This window comes from Penaeus vannamei, chromosome 6, assembly GCF_042767895.1.
Source record: "Penaeus vannamei isolate JL-2024 chromosome 6, ASM4276789v1, whole genome shotgun sequence".
Lineage (NCBI taxonomy): Eukaryota > Metazoa > Arthropoda > Malacostraca > Decapoda > Penaeidae > Penaeus > Penaeus vannamei.
In genome coordinates, this window is record NC_091554.1 from 31,833,909 (window position 1) to 31,853,908 (window position 20,000).

Genomic DNA, 20,000 nt, shown 5'->3' on the forward strand with positions numbered 1-20,000 from the left:
GACAAAAGACGATAATAAACATATCAGAAAAAGAAAACCAATGAAAATGACAGACGGATAAAAAAAAGGATAACAGCAAAACCTCGCGGCCGCCAAGAGCTCACCCTAATGAGCCGATAGATGTGCATGACGGTTGTGACAGGGATGGTTCCGCAGGATTCGCCTGTCAGGGAGGAAGGGGGAGGAACCACGGCTCCTGCGGCAGGGTGCATTCCGGTGCCCTCTCCCCCTGCGGCTGCTCGCTTGCCCCAGCCGGGAGAGAAGTTGAGCTGTGCAGACACGCAGGAGGCGACCACGAGGACGACCAGCAGGGTGGCTACGACGGCACGAACCTGAGGGTGGATGGGGAGGGATACGGGCTTATTATTATTATCATTATTATTATTATTATTATTATTATTAATTTATTTCTTTATTGTATGTTTCTTTCCTGGTTGTTTGGTTGTTAATATTCTATAATATTATTTTATTGAGACTATTGAGAACCTTGCAGTTTCTCATACATTTTCGTGGATAAATATTGTCGCGCATAGTTCAGCTCAGTTTTAATGTTCGATTAATTATTTCTTAAATTCCGGTGAACGCACACAACAATACCCAAAGTTTAATCAATTTTCAGATATGTCCCATCGCCATCGCGTCTCATTAAGGAATGTTACAAGTTCCTAATGGTCCTCTAGCAATAGAAACTTCAGGTTGTCAAAAATAGTGTCTCCAATCAAGTAAAAGGGTCTCCCCTACCCAAGGGAGCGAGGGCGCGATGTTACGTTTTCTATGGCTATATTCCCACGAGGAAAGAAAATGTTGCTGCTTTTCAGTCCGTGAGCGGATCTGCCTGAATAATACGAAGGTCATGGTGGAATATTGAATGGTTTAATCGCAGGAGTTACATGCGTACATATGTCTGAGAATGTGTCAATCTGTTGCACAAAAAATATATAGTGTTAAATGCTTTAGTCTATCCTTCACAAATATTGAGACGAAAATCGGAGAAAAACGAGTTTTAATTACTACGAGATGAAGAAATATAAAACTCTCGTGTTCTTAAAATTTAGTTGATTAAGTGTTGGAACTTTAGGAATTTCTAGCTTCTAAGCACCAACCTAAAACTCCTCCAGTATAAAAGGACTGAAAGTCGATGGACCTTCTGCCAAAAGTTCTCGTAGGTTTAATGTGTGAAATACGAGAGGTATACTGCAGTATCTTGCTATTCTGTAATTCACTGTGACTGTTTTTTTCCTTCTTTCTTTTAAAGTATCTATATCAGGGTTCGCCCTATTACCCTATTAAGTCAGAGAGAGAGAGAGAGAGAGAGAGAGAGAGAGAGAAAGAGAGAGAGAAAGAAAGAGAAAGAGAGAAAGAAAGAGAAAGAGAGAAAGAAAGAGAAAGAGAGAGAGAGAGGGGGGGGGGGGGGGGGAGGCTGTTGACTTTGAAATAAAAAAAATAATAAGGTAGCCTTCTGTCTCTAAGCGAGAAGTTTCCCTTTTGCCTCTGAAATAGCAACAAGAAGAAACAACTTCGGCAAACTGCATTAGCCAACTCGCTTCACATTACGGCTCTCCGCCAAGTAATCACTTTAGGAGCAGTGTATCTAATGAAGAACCTGCTCACGTGGGCTGACGATACGAACTTAAAATGCTATGAAAGGCTACCGTGGGAGGAACAATGCACAAGACTCTCGGCTGTACGACTGGAGAGGGAATTTGAGATTTCGTCTGGAAAGCAACATGGAAAAACACTTTCAAAGAGTGTTATGAAGGGAGACACAAAATTCGTGTCCGTGAAACTTTACACGTGTTGACTTTACAGCGAAAGGGTGAAAGAATTTTTTTTCTTTCTTTCTGTGATTCTCGATTTACAAACACAAACCTTGGGCGTGTTAAGAGATGCACAGCTGGAGAGGTGGATGGACGAAAAAGTTACGCAGGCGGACATTATACAAATACAGATAGACGGATAGATAGGTAGGTAGGTAGATATACAGTAGATAGACACAGCTAGGTAGACTCAGATAGATAGTACACTAGATAGATAGGATAGACATGATTGAATATACGGATAAGCCGGCAAAGAGAAATACTTAGCTGTACATATATAAGTATGAGTGCGTTAAAAATACATAAAGAGACATATCAAAATTAGAATCTAAAAAAGAAAAAAAAAAAAAAATCGTTAAACCAACACATCCTCTGCGCCCCTCCCTAACGACACCCTAATTACCCAACTATCCCCTTAACTGCGGAATTGCAAACAACGAGTTTTCTCCCTCTCATTACCCTCGTTCAGACCCATTCTTTGATGAGCTTTCATGTCATAACTTCAGCCCTTCTGTGTTCCGAAGAGGTTGTAATTCCATCGCCCTTGTTCGAGTCGAGAATCCGTCGCGTCGGATTCGCCCGGTAACTGCGGGGTGGGCGGGGGGGGGGGGGGGTCAGGAGAGGCACTGGGATAGGATAGCTTTCCCCTTTTGTGGGGAAGGGATTTTCTGCTCGTTCGTCTATTTTTGTATTTGTTTTCTGTCTGTCTGTCTGTCTCTCTCTCTCTCTCTCTCTCTCTCTCCTTTGAGATGTAATTTTTCATTTGTCTCAATAAAGGTGTCAAAGTCAAAAAGTCTTTCTCTCTCTCTCTCTCTCTCTCTCTCTCTCTCTCTCTCTCTCTCTCTCTCTCTCTCTCTCTCTCTCTCTCTCTCTCTCTCTCTCTCTCTCTCTTTCTCTCTGTGCGTCCACAAAACCCCCACCCACATCTCTTTCCCTCTCCCTCTCTCTCTTTCGTTCTCGCTATGTCTGAATATTTATACATTCAAATTCCAGACACTTTATGCCACCAGTTACAGTGGTCCTGAGGTGGAAGACTGAGGCACGGGCGCCCTCCCGAGCCGATCACGAGGGCGGGCGGGGGTCGATGACTGCGAGGGAGGGAGAGGGACATCATCGCATGACATGAGAGACGAGGAGGGAAGGGGAGGGGAGGGGAGGGGAGGCATTCCAGGAAAGGCGAAGGGGATGGGGGGGGGGTTAAGGGGGCAGAGGGGCGGCGTGGGAGGAGGAAAAGGGGGTAAATGCATCTTAGTTGGTCTTAAGGATTCCTCTAAAGGGATGCCTTAGCGAGTTGCTAATGAAGTGGCCTCGTCGCTAGACTCTCTCTCCCTCTCTCTCCCGCCGCCGTCTTCGCGATCAAATTACTTACACAAACACGTGAATGCAAACTCCTGGCCGAATCGGGGAACTCCCTTTAGGGAAGAGCTAATGTCATGTGAGAATGACGTAAAGATTTATGTAATATAATATATGTGTATATATATACATATAATATATATGTATATGTATGATATATGTATGTTTGTGATATATAATATATATCACGTATAATACATAACACACACGCACGCACAAACACACCACGCACACACACAAACATACACACACACTGTCTTAATGAAGCCATCGGATAATATAGCTGCCCTTCGTACAGGTCACGACATAGATCTCATAGTACCCCGTTTCCCTAAAACCACCTTGTTAAAATCACCTTGTCATATCAAGTGTCACGCAGCCTCGTTCCCCTATCAGGGTACTTAGCCCGCAGCCAATTACTGTCTCCTGTGGCCATTATCTGGAAAGAAGTAATTAGCTGGCGAATGATGGAAGTCTTACTGTAGTAACGACGACGAAATCTTCGGTTCTCCGAGTAGTTATGAATAATTAGTTACTGAGGAAAGGCTCAGACACGTACGTAGATTAGAATAAACATTCGAGAGGCTTTTTGGTTGTTTGGATGTGAAACGGTATAGATTTTTTTGTTGTACCATGCTTTGAAAAGAAAAAAAAATAGATAGATAAAATAAAAGCGACGGTTACGTTGAATCCAGGAATATCCAATTTTCTGCTTTATTTCCACTGGGGTATTGAGCCATTTGTATTCATTGTGTGTGTTTATGTGTGTGTATCTTTCTCTTTCGCTATCTGTATATGTCCCTTTTCATCTGCACCCCTCCTCTTAGTTGGTCTCTCTCTCTCTCTCTCTCTCTCTCTCTCTCTCTCTCTCTCTCTCTCTCTCTCTCTCTCTCTCTCTCTCTCACTCACTCACTCACTCACTCACTCACTCACTCACTCACAGACACACACACACACACACCCACACACACACACACCACACACACACACACACACACACACACACACACACAAACACAAACACACATACATATATATATATATACACATTTCTCTCTCTCTCTCTCTCTCTCTCTCTCTCTCTCTCTCTCTCTCTCTCTCTCTCTCTCTCTCTCTCTCTCCTCTCTCTCTCTCTCTCTCTCAAGGACTTCCCTCCTGCCCTCTGTCTCTCCTCAAATGCCCCGAACCCCATAGAGTGGATGTGATACATTAAATAATCAAAGAAAGAATGTCACAACATTTTTTGGGCATTTTACTCGAAATACTAATTCTGGAAAGTGTATGGGTTGTTTTCCCCGCGCCCCAAAAAATCCAGGGGTCCCGAACGGCTCTGGCAATACCCTTAGCCATTAAGTTTTCCTCGATATTTGTTACTCTTGTTATTGGTACGTTGAATATTGGATTTTTTCCTCTCTCTCTGTTTCTTGTGTTGTGGGAGGAGGGTGGGGGAGAGGATATTTTTTCTTTTTTTTCTTATAAAAAACAACAATAAGCAAGGCACGATTGGTGACTACGATCGAGTTATTAATAAAATGAACTACCTAGGGATAGATTATAACAAGATATTCCGTTAAAACGATGACAACCTATGTGTACAAGGAATCGGAAAGCCAATATTTACGAGCTGACAGACAAATGTTTTCGCCCTCGTCGTCGGCCTATTGAAGGCGGCGGTTCTCCTTCAGGGCGAAATGACATGGCGCTCTTATATCTCAAGGGGTGTTATCTCATATCCCGGGCCGCGTTTGGGCTTTCGGTGTGCAAGACTGAGACGTGATGTGGGTGTGTGTGCGGGTGTGTGTGTGTGTGTGTATATATATATATATATATATATATATATATATATATATATATATATATATATATATATATATATATATATATATATATGTATGTATATGTATATGTATATATACATATACACACACTTTTTATGTTTTCGTTCATTTATATATCTATTTATATTTACTTATTTGTGCGTGTGTGTGTGTGTGAATGCGTGTTCAGTTTTTGGTGTACCTTCCCTCTGGTCTGAGTCGTTCCCTTTTCTCCTTAGTCATTTACAAGATGTTCTCAATTACTCTTTTTCTCATTTTCTTCAGTTCTCATATGTTCCTTACCTTCCTGCACCCACCCCTGTCCTCCTCCTCTTCCTCCCCTCCCCCTTCACCACTTCATTTTCTTCTTCATCCCCCCCACTTACATCTCCTTCTTCCTTCTCATCCTCATCCTCATTACTCACCCTCCTTCTTTTCCCGCTCCACCACCTACTTACTCACCTCTTTCCCGCGACATCTTCACCTCCTTCTCCTCCTCCCTACATTATCTACTTTTCTCCTCTCCCAGCTCTCTACTTTCTCCCTCTTAATACTCCTCCTTGGTCCCATCCATCCCCTCCCCGTCCTCCTACTCCTCTGCCTCCTCCCCTTCCACCCCTGCCTCATTTTTCTACATCTCTCCTTCTTTTTCTCCTCCTCCTTCCCTCCGTCCTCTCTCCACTCCCTCACCTCATCATTCTTACCCCTCTCCACCTCCTCAACCCCTCTCGCTTCTACATCTCCTCCTCCTCCCCTCCCTTCTTCATTCATCTCCTCATCCTCCACCCCCCCTCCTCCTCCTTTTCCCAATCCACCTCCTCCTCCTCCACCTCCACCTCCCCCTCCCCTTCCTCCTCCACCTCCCCCTCCCCATCTACCTCCTCCTCCTCCTCCCCATCCACCTCCTCCTCCTCCACCTCCCCTTCCCTCTCCCCCCTCCACCTCCTCCTCCCCCTTCCGCTCCCCTTCCCCGCTCGCGTGCCGGCAAAAGTTCCCCGCCGAGTACCTCAAAGTTAATTACCATAGCGCCCATCCAACCCTCTTATTGATTATCTTTCGCCCTCCACCAGCGGGGAGACTGAAGGCCGATTCACGACTAATTTGCACACAAAGGGGGGGAAAAGTGCGTGCGCGTGTGTCGGGGGAGATGGAGGGTGTGTGGGGGGTGGGGCAGGGATAGGGGTGGGGGCGAGAGAGAGTGTGTGCGCGCGCGCGCGCGCGCGCGTGTGTGTGTGTGTGTGTTTGTGTGTGTGTGTGTGTGTGTGTGTGTCTGTGCACGTGCGTGTGGGGAGGGTGTATATATGTGTTGGTATGTTTGCGCGTGTATGTAAGTGTGTGTATTAGTGTGTCTTTGTGTATTAGTGTGTATGTATGTATTAATGTGTGTATTAGTGTGTGCGTGTGTGTGTGTGTTTGTGTGTGTGTGTGTGTGTACGTGTGTGTGTGTGTGTGTGTGTGTGTGTACGTGTGCGTCTTCTATTCTTTTAACTCTTAGACATCGGCATGGAAACCCACCAGACTAGGAATGGCGTGAAGACGTAAAAGAAGGGAAAAAAAGAGACGAGAGGAACTGAAGCAAAGGAAAATAGAACACAAAGAAGTGGAGAAATCCTTAAAAAAGGGAAGGCTGAGAATGTAAAAAATATAGAGATGAAAGAGGTGGAGAGAGATGCATCACGATTTTTTCATTCTTTCTTTCCCCTCTTTCTTTCTCATTCGGACAGTTGTTGACAAGAGTTTTTTTTCTATCTTAAAACGAAAAACAAAAAACGAATGAGGTCTTTGAAATCTTTGTAAAAAAAAACTAAAATCAATATTACCGAGAACTATAAAAAAAACGATAACTTTCTCTTGCAGTTAGAGCTTTTGATAAAGTTAATTACATCGGTTTGGTTGATCGTGTGCGATGTGGTTTTTAAAAGAATTAATCGTTTCTGGAGATATCATGCTATTACTAGTCTTCCTCGAAATTGTTTGAAGTACTGAATTTCAGCCCTTTATTATACAGAATAAAATAATAGATAGCATTATGGTATGTAGAATATGCATCATCTTGTTTGTTTTTTTTTTTTAACTGACTTGCATAGTTTCTCACGTAAAGCTTTGTAATATCGGTCTTTCACGCAGTCCCCCCTCCCCTTTTCCGTTTTCTTTTAGGCACTTGTGCTGAAAAGCATTTTAACTATTTCACGTTTTTTTTTTTTTTTTTTTTTTTTTTTTTTTTATTCTTATGTTTTATCTAAATTCCCTGTAAGCGAAGTAAGGAACGTTACTAATACAAGGCACACACTCACACACACTCACACACACACACACATACACATTTCTCCCTCCCTCGTATGCGTTTATATGTATGGTATATCTGCTACAAACACCGACGCGTCGATCTACAGAACACTCAAGAAGCCATTCCCTTGCAAGTCCTATTCACAAGCTTAGCATATAGACAAACTGCAATTATTATTTGTATTATCATTACTATCATTAATGGTCGAGAAAGAAAGTGAAAGTGAAAGTGAAAAGCAAGAAAAAAATGTATATACATATAGGAGGACGATAAACCCGTGTTGTCCCGTGGCAACGCTCCGGTCCTGTCCTGTCAGAAGTTAATCGTTTCCCCTCTCTCTCTCTCTCTCTCTCTCTCTCTCTCTCTCTCTCTCTCTCTCTCTCTCTCTCTCTCTCTCTCTCTCTCTCTCTCTCTCTCTGTCTGTCTCTCTCTCTCTCTCTCTGTCTCTCTCTCTTCCTCTCTCTCTCACTCTCTTTCTTTCTCTCTCTCTCTCCCTCTTTCTTTCTCTCTCTCTCTCTCTCTCTCTCTCTTTCTCTCTTCGTATCAGATTTATGAATTACGGACGATATTCATAGGACCAGGATTGTGTTTATTTTTGTTTCCATTTTCCTTCACGTTCTTCTAACACATGCTAGTATATAGGAGAAAAAATACAAGAACAAAGACAAGCAGAATAGGGAGAGTAGGAAAGAGAAAGACGAAGAGGAAAAGAAAAAAAAAGAAAAGAAGAGGAGGAGGAAGCCAGAAGACAAGATGAAGGAAATGACAAAAAAGGAAAAGAAGAAAAAGACGAAGAAGTGAAGGCAAAAAAAAAACGAAGACAAGGAGGGGGAATTCAGACAAAAATATCACAATAAAAAGAATTGAGAAAGAAGAAAAAGAGAAGAAAGAAAATGAAGAGACAGAGATGGAGGCATGACGTGGGCCGCGCAGAGAGGAGTCCCTGTTGGTTAACGTCGACCTTATATGGCGTCCTCTGGTAGAGATAAAAGCTATTGTTCGACTATTAGCTTCGCTTCCCTGTTTAAGGTTTAATTAAAATGTAATTTGAATATTGTGTATTCGTTTTCCCCCCAAACAGATGATATGCTATTCATTACAAAAAAAAAAAAAAAAAAAATGTTGGATGTTTAGCGGCATGGCAAGTTTTGTTATACTAGGCCGGGTAATTCAGCATATAATGCGTGTATTTATATAGCCAATTGATCTTATGGAAAGTCGGAGAGTTGCATAACTTAATATGAAAAATAACATCGACGCTTACAAGTCTTGAACATGCTCCACGTCCCAAGAGTTTATTAAATCATAAACCTTGAAGAGACTGTAATCAGAGCACCGTCGGGCTAGCGGGAAAAAAAGTGAAAGGAAATAAAAAAGAAAGAAAAGAGAAATGCAGAACTCTCTCTGTGCCTTGATACCATTACTGCGGTATATCATAAAAATTGTTGTTTTTTAGTTGGTAGCAGAGCTGGGATGTCAAAAAATCTCAATAATTAGATCAAGGGCTTTTCCAGAGAAACTCAGAAGCATAAATTAAGTTTCTTTTAATCTGTGAGTATGCATGTGACTGTACACGCTGCAGTTTTGCATGTTTGATAAGTTCGCCATGATTTTACTTGTCTTATAAGGAAAACATTTTCCTCTCAACTCTGGATCAAAGTAACTGGGAATTTGCAACATTACCAACTCTTGCACTGCCATTATTCATGCATAAACAAATGCTTCAGGCTCGAGAGAATCCACGAGCCTAGATATCAGAAGAACTGACTTTATGTATTGCTTGTTTACATAAATTTCGACGAGGCGCTTGCAGACCTGGACTGAAACGCTTTTAGGAGAGAGAGAAAAATTAACAATACCTGTTAAATTTTGATAGGAGGTTAAGGGAAGTAAATCTACCCATCAGTTTAAGTTGAAATGAAGAAATGAGATGGATATTCAAAGAACCTTTTACGAGAAAAGTAGCAGATAATATTCCCTCACGAATCATCACAGAAATCCATCAAATAAGAGCTACTCTTTAAAACTTCATATGGTCTTATCATCACTCACTGACTGGTTGATTCGGCGAGAGTAATTGGCCAATCGGACGCGAAATGGAATCGTGGCAAAGGTCATTTTTACCCGATAACAATTCCGTGGCCTGATCTGATTGTCAGTTCGTAATAGGGTTAGTTCGCGAGTGTTACGTATACTGATATATGTGTATTTGGGTGTGTTTGTATGTGTGTTTGTGTGTGTGTGTGTGTTTCTGTGCGAGTGTGTGTGTTTCTGTGTGTGTGTGGGTGTTTCTGTGTGTGTGTGGGTGTTTCTGTGTGTGTATGCGTGTGCGTTTCTTGTTTGTCTGTGCGTGTGTGTTTGTGTAAGTGTGTGTGTGTTTGTGTATGTGACTGTACGAACGTGTGTGTCTGTGAAAATCACCTGACTCTTTTTGCTAGAAAGTGGCAATGCAATATCATATAAACGCATACGGATATAGCGAGTGTAAACTAAGACTCAAGCTATTGCAGAGAATGCAGTGCGAAGGCATGAGGCTAAGTGGGAGAAAAGACCTGAGTGGCGTGGGCGAGTTTGGAGAGGCAGTAGGTCTTGAATACGTGTCAAGTGTCGCTCTTTGACAAAGCTTTGTTGCCCGGTCCTGTCTGTTTGATGAAATCCTCGCATCCTTTTTTTTTTTTTCTTTAACACGCTAATCCTGTTCGGGTTTATCTTATTTTGTGATGCTATTTTTACATTATGATTTAAGTTCGTGGTTATTTATTTCTATCTCCTTAAGTTACTCTTATTTGTTGTCTTTATTCTGGTTGTTGTTTACAACCTCTTCTTAGGCGTATACATTTTCATCATCAACCTGTCAACCATTTACTATCAACCCGTCATCCATTTATCATTAACCTGTCAACCTATCATCAGTCATTATCATCATTAAGTGAATCACCGCCTCAATGGGAGAAGAAAACTGAGAATAGTTTACCGACTCTCTCCCGTTTTCTCTCTCAGAATAACTAACTCGCAAGTTCCTTCCTTTTTGAGGATGCTCCAATATCTTCCCTTCATTTTCTCCCTTAGAGTAAGAGTTGACCGGAGCAAGTGATGAACTTTATTAATAACCTTTCTCATTTTGGGGGGACCAAACTTAGGCCATGGAAGAGCTCGTTCGGCCCCACAACACGTAAACATTCTGGCCGGAGGGAGGCTCTGAAATTAACTCTGCAACTTACACCCGTTTTGCGTGCGACTTTCATTTTGGACGGCTTGCGCTATCTTTGCTTCGTAACTTTTCGATTTTTTAACAACGGACGGCACGGGATATTGCAGGCAGACTTGCAGGAAATACCAAAAATTAAAAGTTATTCTGTATTATTCTGATCTTTATCTCTCAGAATGTGTTGCGCAGGCGATGAACAAGAAAAAAATGTACTCCTCAACCCAAACAAAACACTTTTTAGAGTAAAAGGCATAGAGATAATGTAGAAAGATGTTAAACGTCAATGGAATAAAACTGTATTGCAGAATGTGTTGGAATACAAATGTTACGGTTTTCTTCATATGAAAAAATATTTCTAGATTTACTACAGAGTAAAATAAAATGTAATCGCATACTGTCTATCATCCGAGTTGAATGCATTTCGTCGTAATCGGAAGATTTCAGGTAGTATGACTTAGATTCTTAAGATTTTAGCTATATTTTTGAAGATTGTTCTTTTCGAAAATAAAGGTAGTGGAAATGTAATACATATGATACTAAAATATGGTTCTAAATTCGACAGAAAGATGGACTTTGAACGCGGATTTGTGAACGAACATTTTTGTTTGACTAGAGGAATGATAAAAGACATTCACTGCGAATCAGAATGGTTGTAAAATGTGGGTTTTTACCCGTAGACTTATCAACAATAATTTGAAACAGAAGAGAAATTAATTACAATTAACGCTGTTGTGTTTAGTCTGAGAGCAATAGGAAAATAAATCCCTTATGTATAATACAGAACTGGATCCCATGATCTGACACTTTATCTAGTAAGATATGAAAGTCAGAATCAAATAAAAATAAAAATGGGTTTCAATATTCGGGGGATATCAATGTTAATTGCAATTTCTCTCTGTGTCGGTGTTCTTTCTATACTTCTTTTATTCCATTTTTCTGCCTATGTTTTGTATTTCTTTTAATATCTAACACTCGTAATGAATGTGAGAGAACGTCGTTTAATGCAACAAAGTCGGGATAGTTAAACGTGGGTTGTCGCCCGTAGATTTTTTAGTCCGCTTCTGAATGGAAATAGATAAGGAATGTATTTAACGAACATTTGTTTGATCAGAGAGCATTGGTAAAAGAGAGTCATTGTGTAAAGAACATAACTGGATTTGAACATGAAATACTTTACCAATTATTATGAAAGTGAACAAAATAATTAGAAATATATCTATACGTGTCATGACTCGGGAAATGTTATCGCTAAATATTTTTTTTCCCTCTGATGTCCAGAGTCATCATTTATTCTACTCTAGTGCTTATATTATTAGTTGTCTTTTCATATGCCTTTCTATCTGTATATCCTATAAGATGTCAAATAAATAAAAAAAAATCGGTTACTGTAACATTATAGTTGTGAAGTGCAGGTTGTCTCCCGTAGATTTATGTTTTTTTTTATTGAAGTAATTTCGTCTAATTTACAAACAATGATAGAACAAAGTAATATATGGAAAGATAACAGAACCTGTTCAGATCAAATTATAATTATTTTCCCTTTTATTTCTATCTATCTACCAAGAATTTCACTTCATTTTCATTACCTATCCTACTCTAATATCTCTTTACCATTATCTTTTCGCTAGCAACCATTATTCATACGGGAAGACTGATAAGCAAAGTATGCTAATGATTTCGAGTCTATTTTCATTTGAATGATAGTGGATAAACTTGGATTTGTAGGCATTTGTGTGTGCATGCGAGTCAGAAAATTTGAATTTGCAAATACGCGTCCCTGAACACATATGTGCCACATCGTGTACATACCTACGTTGCTATTACTCTCTTCCTCGTCGACGGAAGTTGTGTGTGTACGTATCGTCTTGTATTAAGGTCTATTTATATGTGCTCGAGAGGGAAGGAAGACATCATCGTATATGTGTGTGTGATATAAAGCTAATCAATCATGTGGTTTCCTCGTCTTCAAACACGGTTAGTGAGTACAGTGAGCGCCAAGACAAAGTGGATGTTCCTGGTAGGCGAGCACTTGTTAACGAGGTAAGGAATAATCAAACAGATTGAAGGCAGAACTACTTTATTCACGTCACGATCGGATATAGGAACGACTTGTATAAGGAAGTGAAGGGAAGTGCTTCGATGAACGTAATGATAATAGTTAATGAATCGTGTCCTTCGATACTACATCCACAGCCTCCTTTAACTAACCGTTCGCATTTTTTCTCATTACGAAATGAATTTTAAAAAGTACATGAAAAAAAGAAAGAAAAATAATTGAAATGATTCTTTTCGAGACTTGGAAATTAAGAACCTGGTTACGCATATGAAATCATGAAGCGGGTTTCTCATGGAAGGATTCGTTAAGCCTTTGGAATCCAGACAGCAAAGGGAAGGATTTCGTGGCGCGAATTTCTGCTGGTTTAGTCCCCGCTCAAGCCTTCTTAGGGGATTTCAGTTTTACAAAATCGTTTATGTGAAACGTATCGTCATTTCTCTCTCTCTCTCTCTCTCTCTCTCTCTCTCTCTCTCTCTCTCTCTCTCTCTCTCTCTCTCTCTCTCTCTCTCTCTCTCTCTCTCTCTCTCTCTCTCTCTCTTTAGATTCGAATTCCAAAGTGGTTTTATCATCTAGTCGATATGTTGATCATATTGTGATTGGCTGAATAGGAAGAACATTGTGAGCCTCGACCAACAGCGACAATTTCGAATTATTACCTCAAGAAAAAATACATTATCAAAAAATGCAGAATTTGGTTTTTAAAAAATCATTGATTGTCAGCACGTTAATACCCTTCAGATTAGGGACGTTCATCGGATTTCAGTTTCTAGAAGATAATAAATAAAAATCTTAATGACAGCGTTCAACTTGTGAAAAATTATCGTTCAGCAGTTTGGGCGTCGGCCTGGAACTTCTCGCCTTTATCTCATCACCGTCTTGTACTCAATTTACGAGAATCTACCGCAGTTCGCCCTCGAGTTGGACGTCGTCGAATCATTTCCGCGCGGGAACAAAGGCTGTATAAATCTGTAAAGTTGTTTCAGCGATTTCGAAGATGTTTTGATAATCTAATCTTTCTTCAGTCATTGTTTGCATTGCGGTTCACTTTTTACATGGGCTCGGTCAGCTTGGCGGGAATACTTGTCGTAGATATTCAGTGGGGGAAATCTCTCTCTCTCTCTCTCTCTCTCTCTCTCTCTCTCTCTCTCTCTCTCTCTCTCTCTCTCTCTCTCTCTCTCTCTCTCTCTCTCTCTCTCTCTCATTCATCATTCGTCATTCCCTTATTCATTCACTCCCGCACTCATTTGCTCACACTCATTCATTCTTTCTCTCTCTCTCTCTCTCTCTCTCTCTCTCTCTCTCTCTCTTTCTCTCTCGGTCTCTCACACACACTGCATTTCTTTCTCTCTCTCTCTCTCTCTCTCTGTCTATCTATCTATCTATCTGTCTATTTATCTATCTCTCTATCTCTCTCTCTCTCTCTCTCTCTCAATCACTCATTCATTCGCTCACCTACTCATTCTCTCTCTCTTTCTCTCACTCCTGCATTTTCTTCTATTTCCCAGCTAAGCGACCATCATTTCGTTGACATGACAATAACTGTCATTAAAACTTACACACTAAAAGAGATTCCCTGAGGTACGTATGCAGAGTAAAGCGCGTTTACGCTCATTTTCTTTTCGCTCGGAACGGCAATCTGGAGAAGAGAGAAAGTTCATCTTAAGCTTCATTACGCAAGCTTTTAAGTGACAAGTTGCCAAACTCTTCAAATGGAGCGACTTGATTTCAGCGGGCCTCACTTACTCGCAACTTGCTTCTTGTTCGAGGTCTTGGCGCGCCGAGGCGGTGATTGGAAAATAAATAGCTAAAGAAAGAAAGAAGAAAAGTGAAGAAAGCCAACGTTACTGCCTTTTACTGCCTTCCTTGGTGACGGAAAGGTCATTTTAGCGAAGACTCTTGTGCGGTGGTGAAGGGGTAGCTCTCTCTGACCCGCGTTCGAATCCCGCGCCAGCAGTGAATGGTAACCCCGGCCATTCCTTGTGCACAGGGGTTGATTTAGAAGCAAACGAAACCGACAGTCTATCATACAATATACTATAACTACTGTGGTAAATGGAATAATCTAAATCATGATTACAAAAGAAAAATGATTTATATTATTTGTTCAAAGCGCTGATAGAACAAACTTGTTTCCTCATTAAACTATGGAAACTGATTGCTCTGAATTTGCATGACTGGCCAGATGCTGTCTGATCCTGATTCTGATATGGCAATGTATTTATCACGATAGATACCGTAACATTGCCAGAGTGATAAAAAAAAAGGCGAAGGAGAGGGAGAGTTAGAGGAATCGATGCAGAGGTGGCAAGGTAGGTCGACCCTTCGATCAATCCGATGCATGATAAATTGTGATTTATTCTGATACCCTTTTTAAAACGTTTATAGAAATATGAAAGAAAATCAGTCTGTTTGACAAAAAAAAAATATTAATGGAAAGGAGTGAAAAACATACATCAAAGACCTATAAAAGAATCGAAACGAAAAATAAAAAGAATAGATTAAAAAAAAAAGTAATTGACTCTAACAAGCATCGTATGTAACTATGTTTTTATTTATAAAAACAATCATGAAAACTCAATCCATTTATCTTACTGACAAAGCAAATCAATATAAACTTTATCGCATCATATGCTTTCTCTTCTCTCACTATCTACCTAATACGAAATTATTAATCTGTTCAGTATACATGAATGAATCATCCGTTTAGTGAATATGCAAATATACGCTTTCTTCCTTTTATCCATGACTTCTCCTCGTCCCAAAAGAGTCCGCTTTCCCCACAGACTTCAAACATCCAACTTGGTGATGAAAAGCTAATCATTCCCCCCTTTTCTCTACCCTGTATGGGTGGTTCTTACAACCAGTGCGGTTAGGGAGATACACTTTTTTGTGTGTGTGTTGTGTATTACAGGTAGAACGTCAGCATTATCTTTTTTTTTAATCTTTTATCTTTTCAGAGTCTATTTTTTTTATGAGGGCTGTTGTCGAAATATGTGGATGGGATGTTGAACCGGTGAGGGAGACATCAAAGAGAGAGGGAGAAGGGACGGAGAAAAGTGCTTCCCTGATGCTGTATATTTTTTGGACATGTAGTTTTTGTTTTTCTTTTTTTTTATGGAAGTGTCTTTCTTGATTACCTTGTGATGCCGATGGCGGAGCTCGGAGGGGGGTAGTGGGCGGATGGGGGGGAGGGGGGGTAATGGGAGTTGAGTACATAGAACAGAAGCGCATACACATGGACACACAGAACGAAAGCTCAAAGAGAAAGAATAACAACAGATAAATGAATGAATGATAAAACGAACACGGACTTATAAAAAGTGAAAAAAGGTTCTATTACGATTGACTTTTATTTATCGTGTATCGATCTGTTATGAAACACTAAATCCCATGCTATGCTAAAAGTGCTGTATGTCGTGTGTCCAAGTATATGTCTGTCTGTCTCTCTTTGTCCATGTGTGTGTCGAATTATGAGCATGTGCATACTTGAATTCTGTATATATAAATGTATATGTATGATCGTGTGTGCTTCTGCTTGTATGTGCGTTTGTGTGCGTTTTTATATGCATGAGAGCGAGCGTGGTCCATCTATATATACGTATGTTTATCTGTATTTGCGCGCTTATCTGTATGTTTTACACTCCCACACTTGAACAGGAGAAAAATGAGCGAGTGCAGACCAAGATACCTGATAAGACCCCACCTGGAGATCTGATTTGAACCTGGGAATCACAAATGTAAAATTAAAGGATATCTCACCACTCTAATATTAACTTTCACGGTATCTTTTGATCTGCGTTCATTCACCCGGATAATTTATCGAAGAATGGAATGCTGTCTTTGATATTCATCCGGCTCTAAATTACCATAATGTTAATGAACTATGGGCATTATTAGCCAGCTATGAGAACTATTAATTAACTAAGGTACGCCTTTTCGAAAGTTAAAAATCGCGATATTAAGATATTGGAGGAACACTTTGATCATTAGAAGACATTTTTATAAGATTATTTTTATTATCGTTTTTTTTTTTTTTTTTTTTTTTGCTAAGAGAACGTCAAGAGATTTTGGCCGTCATGCTGTTCGTCGAGTGATGAGGTCTGATCCATAATGAATGAAAATTATGGTTATAGATTCGGAATTTGTCTTCGGTGTGTGTGTGTGTGTGTGCGTGTGTGTGAGAGTTAGCGTGTCCGTGTGCATGTGCGTGTGCGTGTGTGTGTGCGTGTGCGTGTGTGGGTGTGTGCGTATGTGTATGTATACATGTGTGTATGTACGTGTGTGTAATAAATAATCAAAAAAAATCTCGTCAAACAGACAAAAAAAATAATAATAATAGACAATTCAACACGCACAAACCAACCCATCGAACAGAAACCCCGCAAACAGGTGAACAGAGTAACTCGCAGAAAGCATAAGATGAGGCGACGCGAACTACCTGACGAACTCTGTCGGCTGCGAGTAGAGACGGCTGAGGGAGGGCGAGACGTGACACAGCCTGTCATTCACAGCTGTCACTCCTCGTAAGCCATTCGGGGCCCCGCTTGCCTTGAAACATGCTTTCATGTCAGATTGTCACTCTTCCGCGACCTTCTCGAATCTCTGCCGGTTCTGAAGGCGAGGAGGAAGGTGGTTCTGGCTGAACCTCTGTCTGTCTCTGTCTCTCATTTTTTTCCTTCTTTGTCTCACCTCCTCCTCTTTCTCTCTCGCATTTTCTCTCTCCTTTTCTCTCTCTCTCTCATTCTCTCTCTCATTCTCGCTCTCTCTCTAGTTATCGATCTAATTATCTATCTATCTCTCTTTCACTCTCACTCTCTCTCTCTTTCTTTCACACACAAATTCTCTCTCTTTCTCTCTCTCTCTCTCTCTCTCTCTCTCTCTCTCTCTCTCTCTCTCTCTCTCTCTCTCTCTCTCTCTCTCTCTCTCTCTCTCTCTCTCTGTCTCTCTCTCTCTCTCCCTCTCTCTTTTTTTTTTCTCTCTCTCTCTCTCTTTCTCTCTCTCTCTCTCTTCCCTCCCTTCCTCCCTCCTTCTCTCTTCCTCTCTCATGTTCTTTTTCTCTCTTGCTTTTATAAGAGTGCCTTCTTCTCTTTCTTTCTTTTTTTGGGACCTTCCTTCTTCTTGCTTCCCCTCCTCCATCTCATCTTCCTTATTCTCCTCCTCCTCATTTCTCTCTTCGCCATCGCTTTCCTCTTCCCAGTCCTCTTTCACCCCCACCTACTTCTTCTTCTTCCCCCTTTCCTCCTTTCTCCTCCTATTACTTGTCCTCTTTCATCTCCCTTCTCCTCCTCCTCCTTTTCCTCTTTTCTCTCCCTCATCTTCTTCCTCCACCTCCTTTTCCTCTTTTCTTTCCCTCCTCCTCCTCCTCTTTTTCCACTTCTTCTTTCCCCTTCCCCGTCCCCCATTTCCTCTGTTATTTCCCTCTTCCTCCTCCTTCTTCTCTTCCTCCTCTTCTCCCACTTCTACCTCCTACCAAGTGCGCTTTTATTGACATGCAAATTAGATGATACATGACACCTGATTGAGTCTCGGTGTCATTTAGGTGTCACTTAGTGTAATACGAGACAATTATGACAGTTGAACTATAACTAGTGATGATACAGGATAGTATGGTAGTTGGACATGGTTGCATGGTGGGTTGTGGTGATGTGGGTTGTGGTGAGGTGGTGAAGTTGTGGTTGTTTGAGTTGTGATGATGGGATGGTGAAGTTGTGGTTTGAGATGATGTTTGTGGAGTGTGGTGAGGTGGTGAAGTTGTGGTTGTGTGGGTTGTGATGATGGGATTGTGAAGTTATGGCTTGAGATGATGCTTGTGGGGTGTGGTGAGGTGGTAAAGTTGTGGTTGTGATGATGGGATGGAGAAGTTGTGGTTTGAGATGATGTTTGTGGAGTGTGGTGAGGTGGTGAAGTTGTGGTTGTGTGGGTTGTGATGATGGGATTGTGAAGTTATGGCTTGAGATGATGCTTGTGGGGTGTGGTGAGGTGGTAAAGTTGTGGTTGTGATGATGGGATGGAGAAGTTGTGGTTTGAGATGATGCTTGTGGAGTGTGGTGAGGTGGTAAAGTTGTGGTTGTGTGGGTTGAGATGATGGGATGGAGAAGTTGTGGTTTGAGATGATGCTTGGTGGTGAGGTGGTAAAGTTGTGGTTGTGTGGGTTGTGATGATGGGATTGTGAAGTTATGGCTTGAGATGATGCTTGTGGAGTGTGGTGAGGTGGTGAAGTTGTGGTTGTGTGGGTTGTGATGATGGGATGGTGAAGTTGTGGTTGAGATGGCATTGTAGGTTGTGAAGTTGTAATTGTGATGGCGTTGTGGGTTGTGATGAGATGATCATGAAATTATAGTTGAGATGGTGATGTGGGTTGTGATTAGGTAACCGTAATGTTGTGGATAGTTTTGGTAACCTAAGTGTTGTTAGAATTGCCATGTTTTGGTTGGCTCTGTGCTTGATATCAATGGTTGTGACGGTGGAGTTGTCAGAAAAAAACTAGAGTTATTGATAGTGGTTGTACCGTTTATGATACTGTGGTTGTGTGGTGGTGACATGTAGAATCATTGTGTCTGATTGTTCTGAAATAGCGGTGTGTGATATGCTGAACACAGGGGGTAGATTTGATGGTGGGAATATGGTTGTCGAAGGAAACCTTTAGTTGCTTTTGTATGGTGTATCGAGTATGGTAAGGTGTGTGTATGTATATGTGGGCGGGTTCGGTAGTGGATAGGCGATAAAAGTTTATGGTGGTTGGTGTTTATGGTGATAGATATTTATAGTTGTAATATCTATGGTGGTAGATGTTTACAGTGGTAGATGTTCATGGTGGTAGATGTTTATGGTGGTAGATGTTTATAGTTGCAATATCTATGGTGATAGATGTTTATAGTGGCAGACGTTTATGGTTGTGGATGATGATGTCCATGATGGCAGATGTTCATGTGGTAGATAGGTATGGTAGTAGACATTTACGGAGGCAAAGTTTATGGTGATGGACGTTTATGGTGGTTCAATATCTATGGCTGTAGATGTTCGCGGTTCTTAAATGTGACAAAGTAGAATTTGTGGAATTTGGTTGTCTTTAAGAATTATTGGAGTAGACGGGTCTGTGAATACGAATGTGATGGACCGTTGGGAAATGTGATAAATAAATGTTGGAAATCTTTGAGGCGAGGTTTGTGGTAATGGCGGTCATTACAACACTTATCCTGGAGTAATTACGCGCTAATGGTGATAATTGGGGTAATGATAGTGGCCTTCTAATGACCGGGGACTATAATTAGGAGACACGACAGTGATTAAGAAAACGGGCATAAGGAAGACGTTAATTATGATACTGACTAATAAGCACTCTGATTACTAATCGAATTTGCTTGGCGAAATGATAACGAATTAATAGCAATATGATATGGAGAAACACCTTTCGAATCGAATCAAAATGACTGCAGAACCCCATCCCCCCTACTCCCTA

General features: G+C 41.0%; 1 protein-coding gene across 1 annotated transcript in view; it reads right to left on the reverse strand.

Moving 5' to 3' along the window:
- Positions 1-20,000, reverse strand: part of Akh (Adipokinetic hormone) — a 24,657-nt gene that overhangs the window by 2,662 nt on the left and 1,995 nt on the right. The window contains exon 2 of the mRNA XM_027380264.2: positions 105-332. Coding sequence (XP_027236065.1) covers positions 105-332 — 228 coding nt within the window. The remainder of the gene's footprint in view (positions 1-104; positions 333-20,000) is intronic.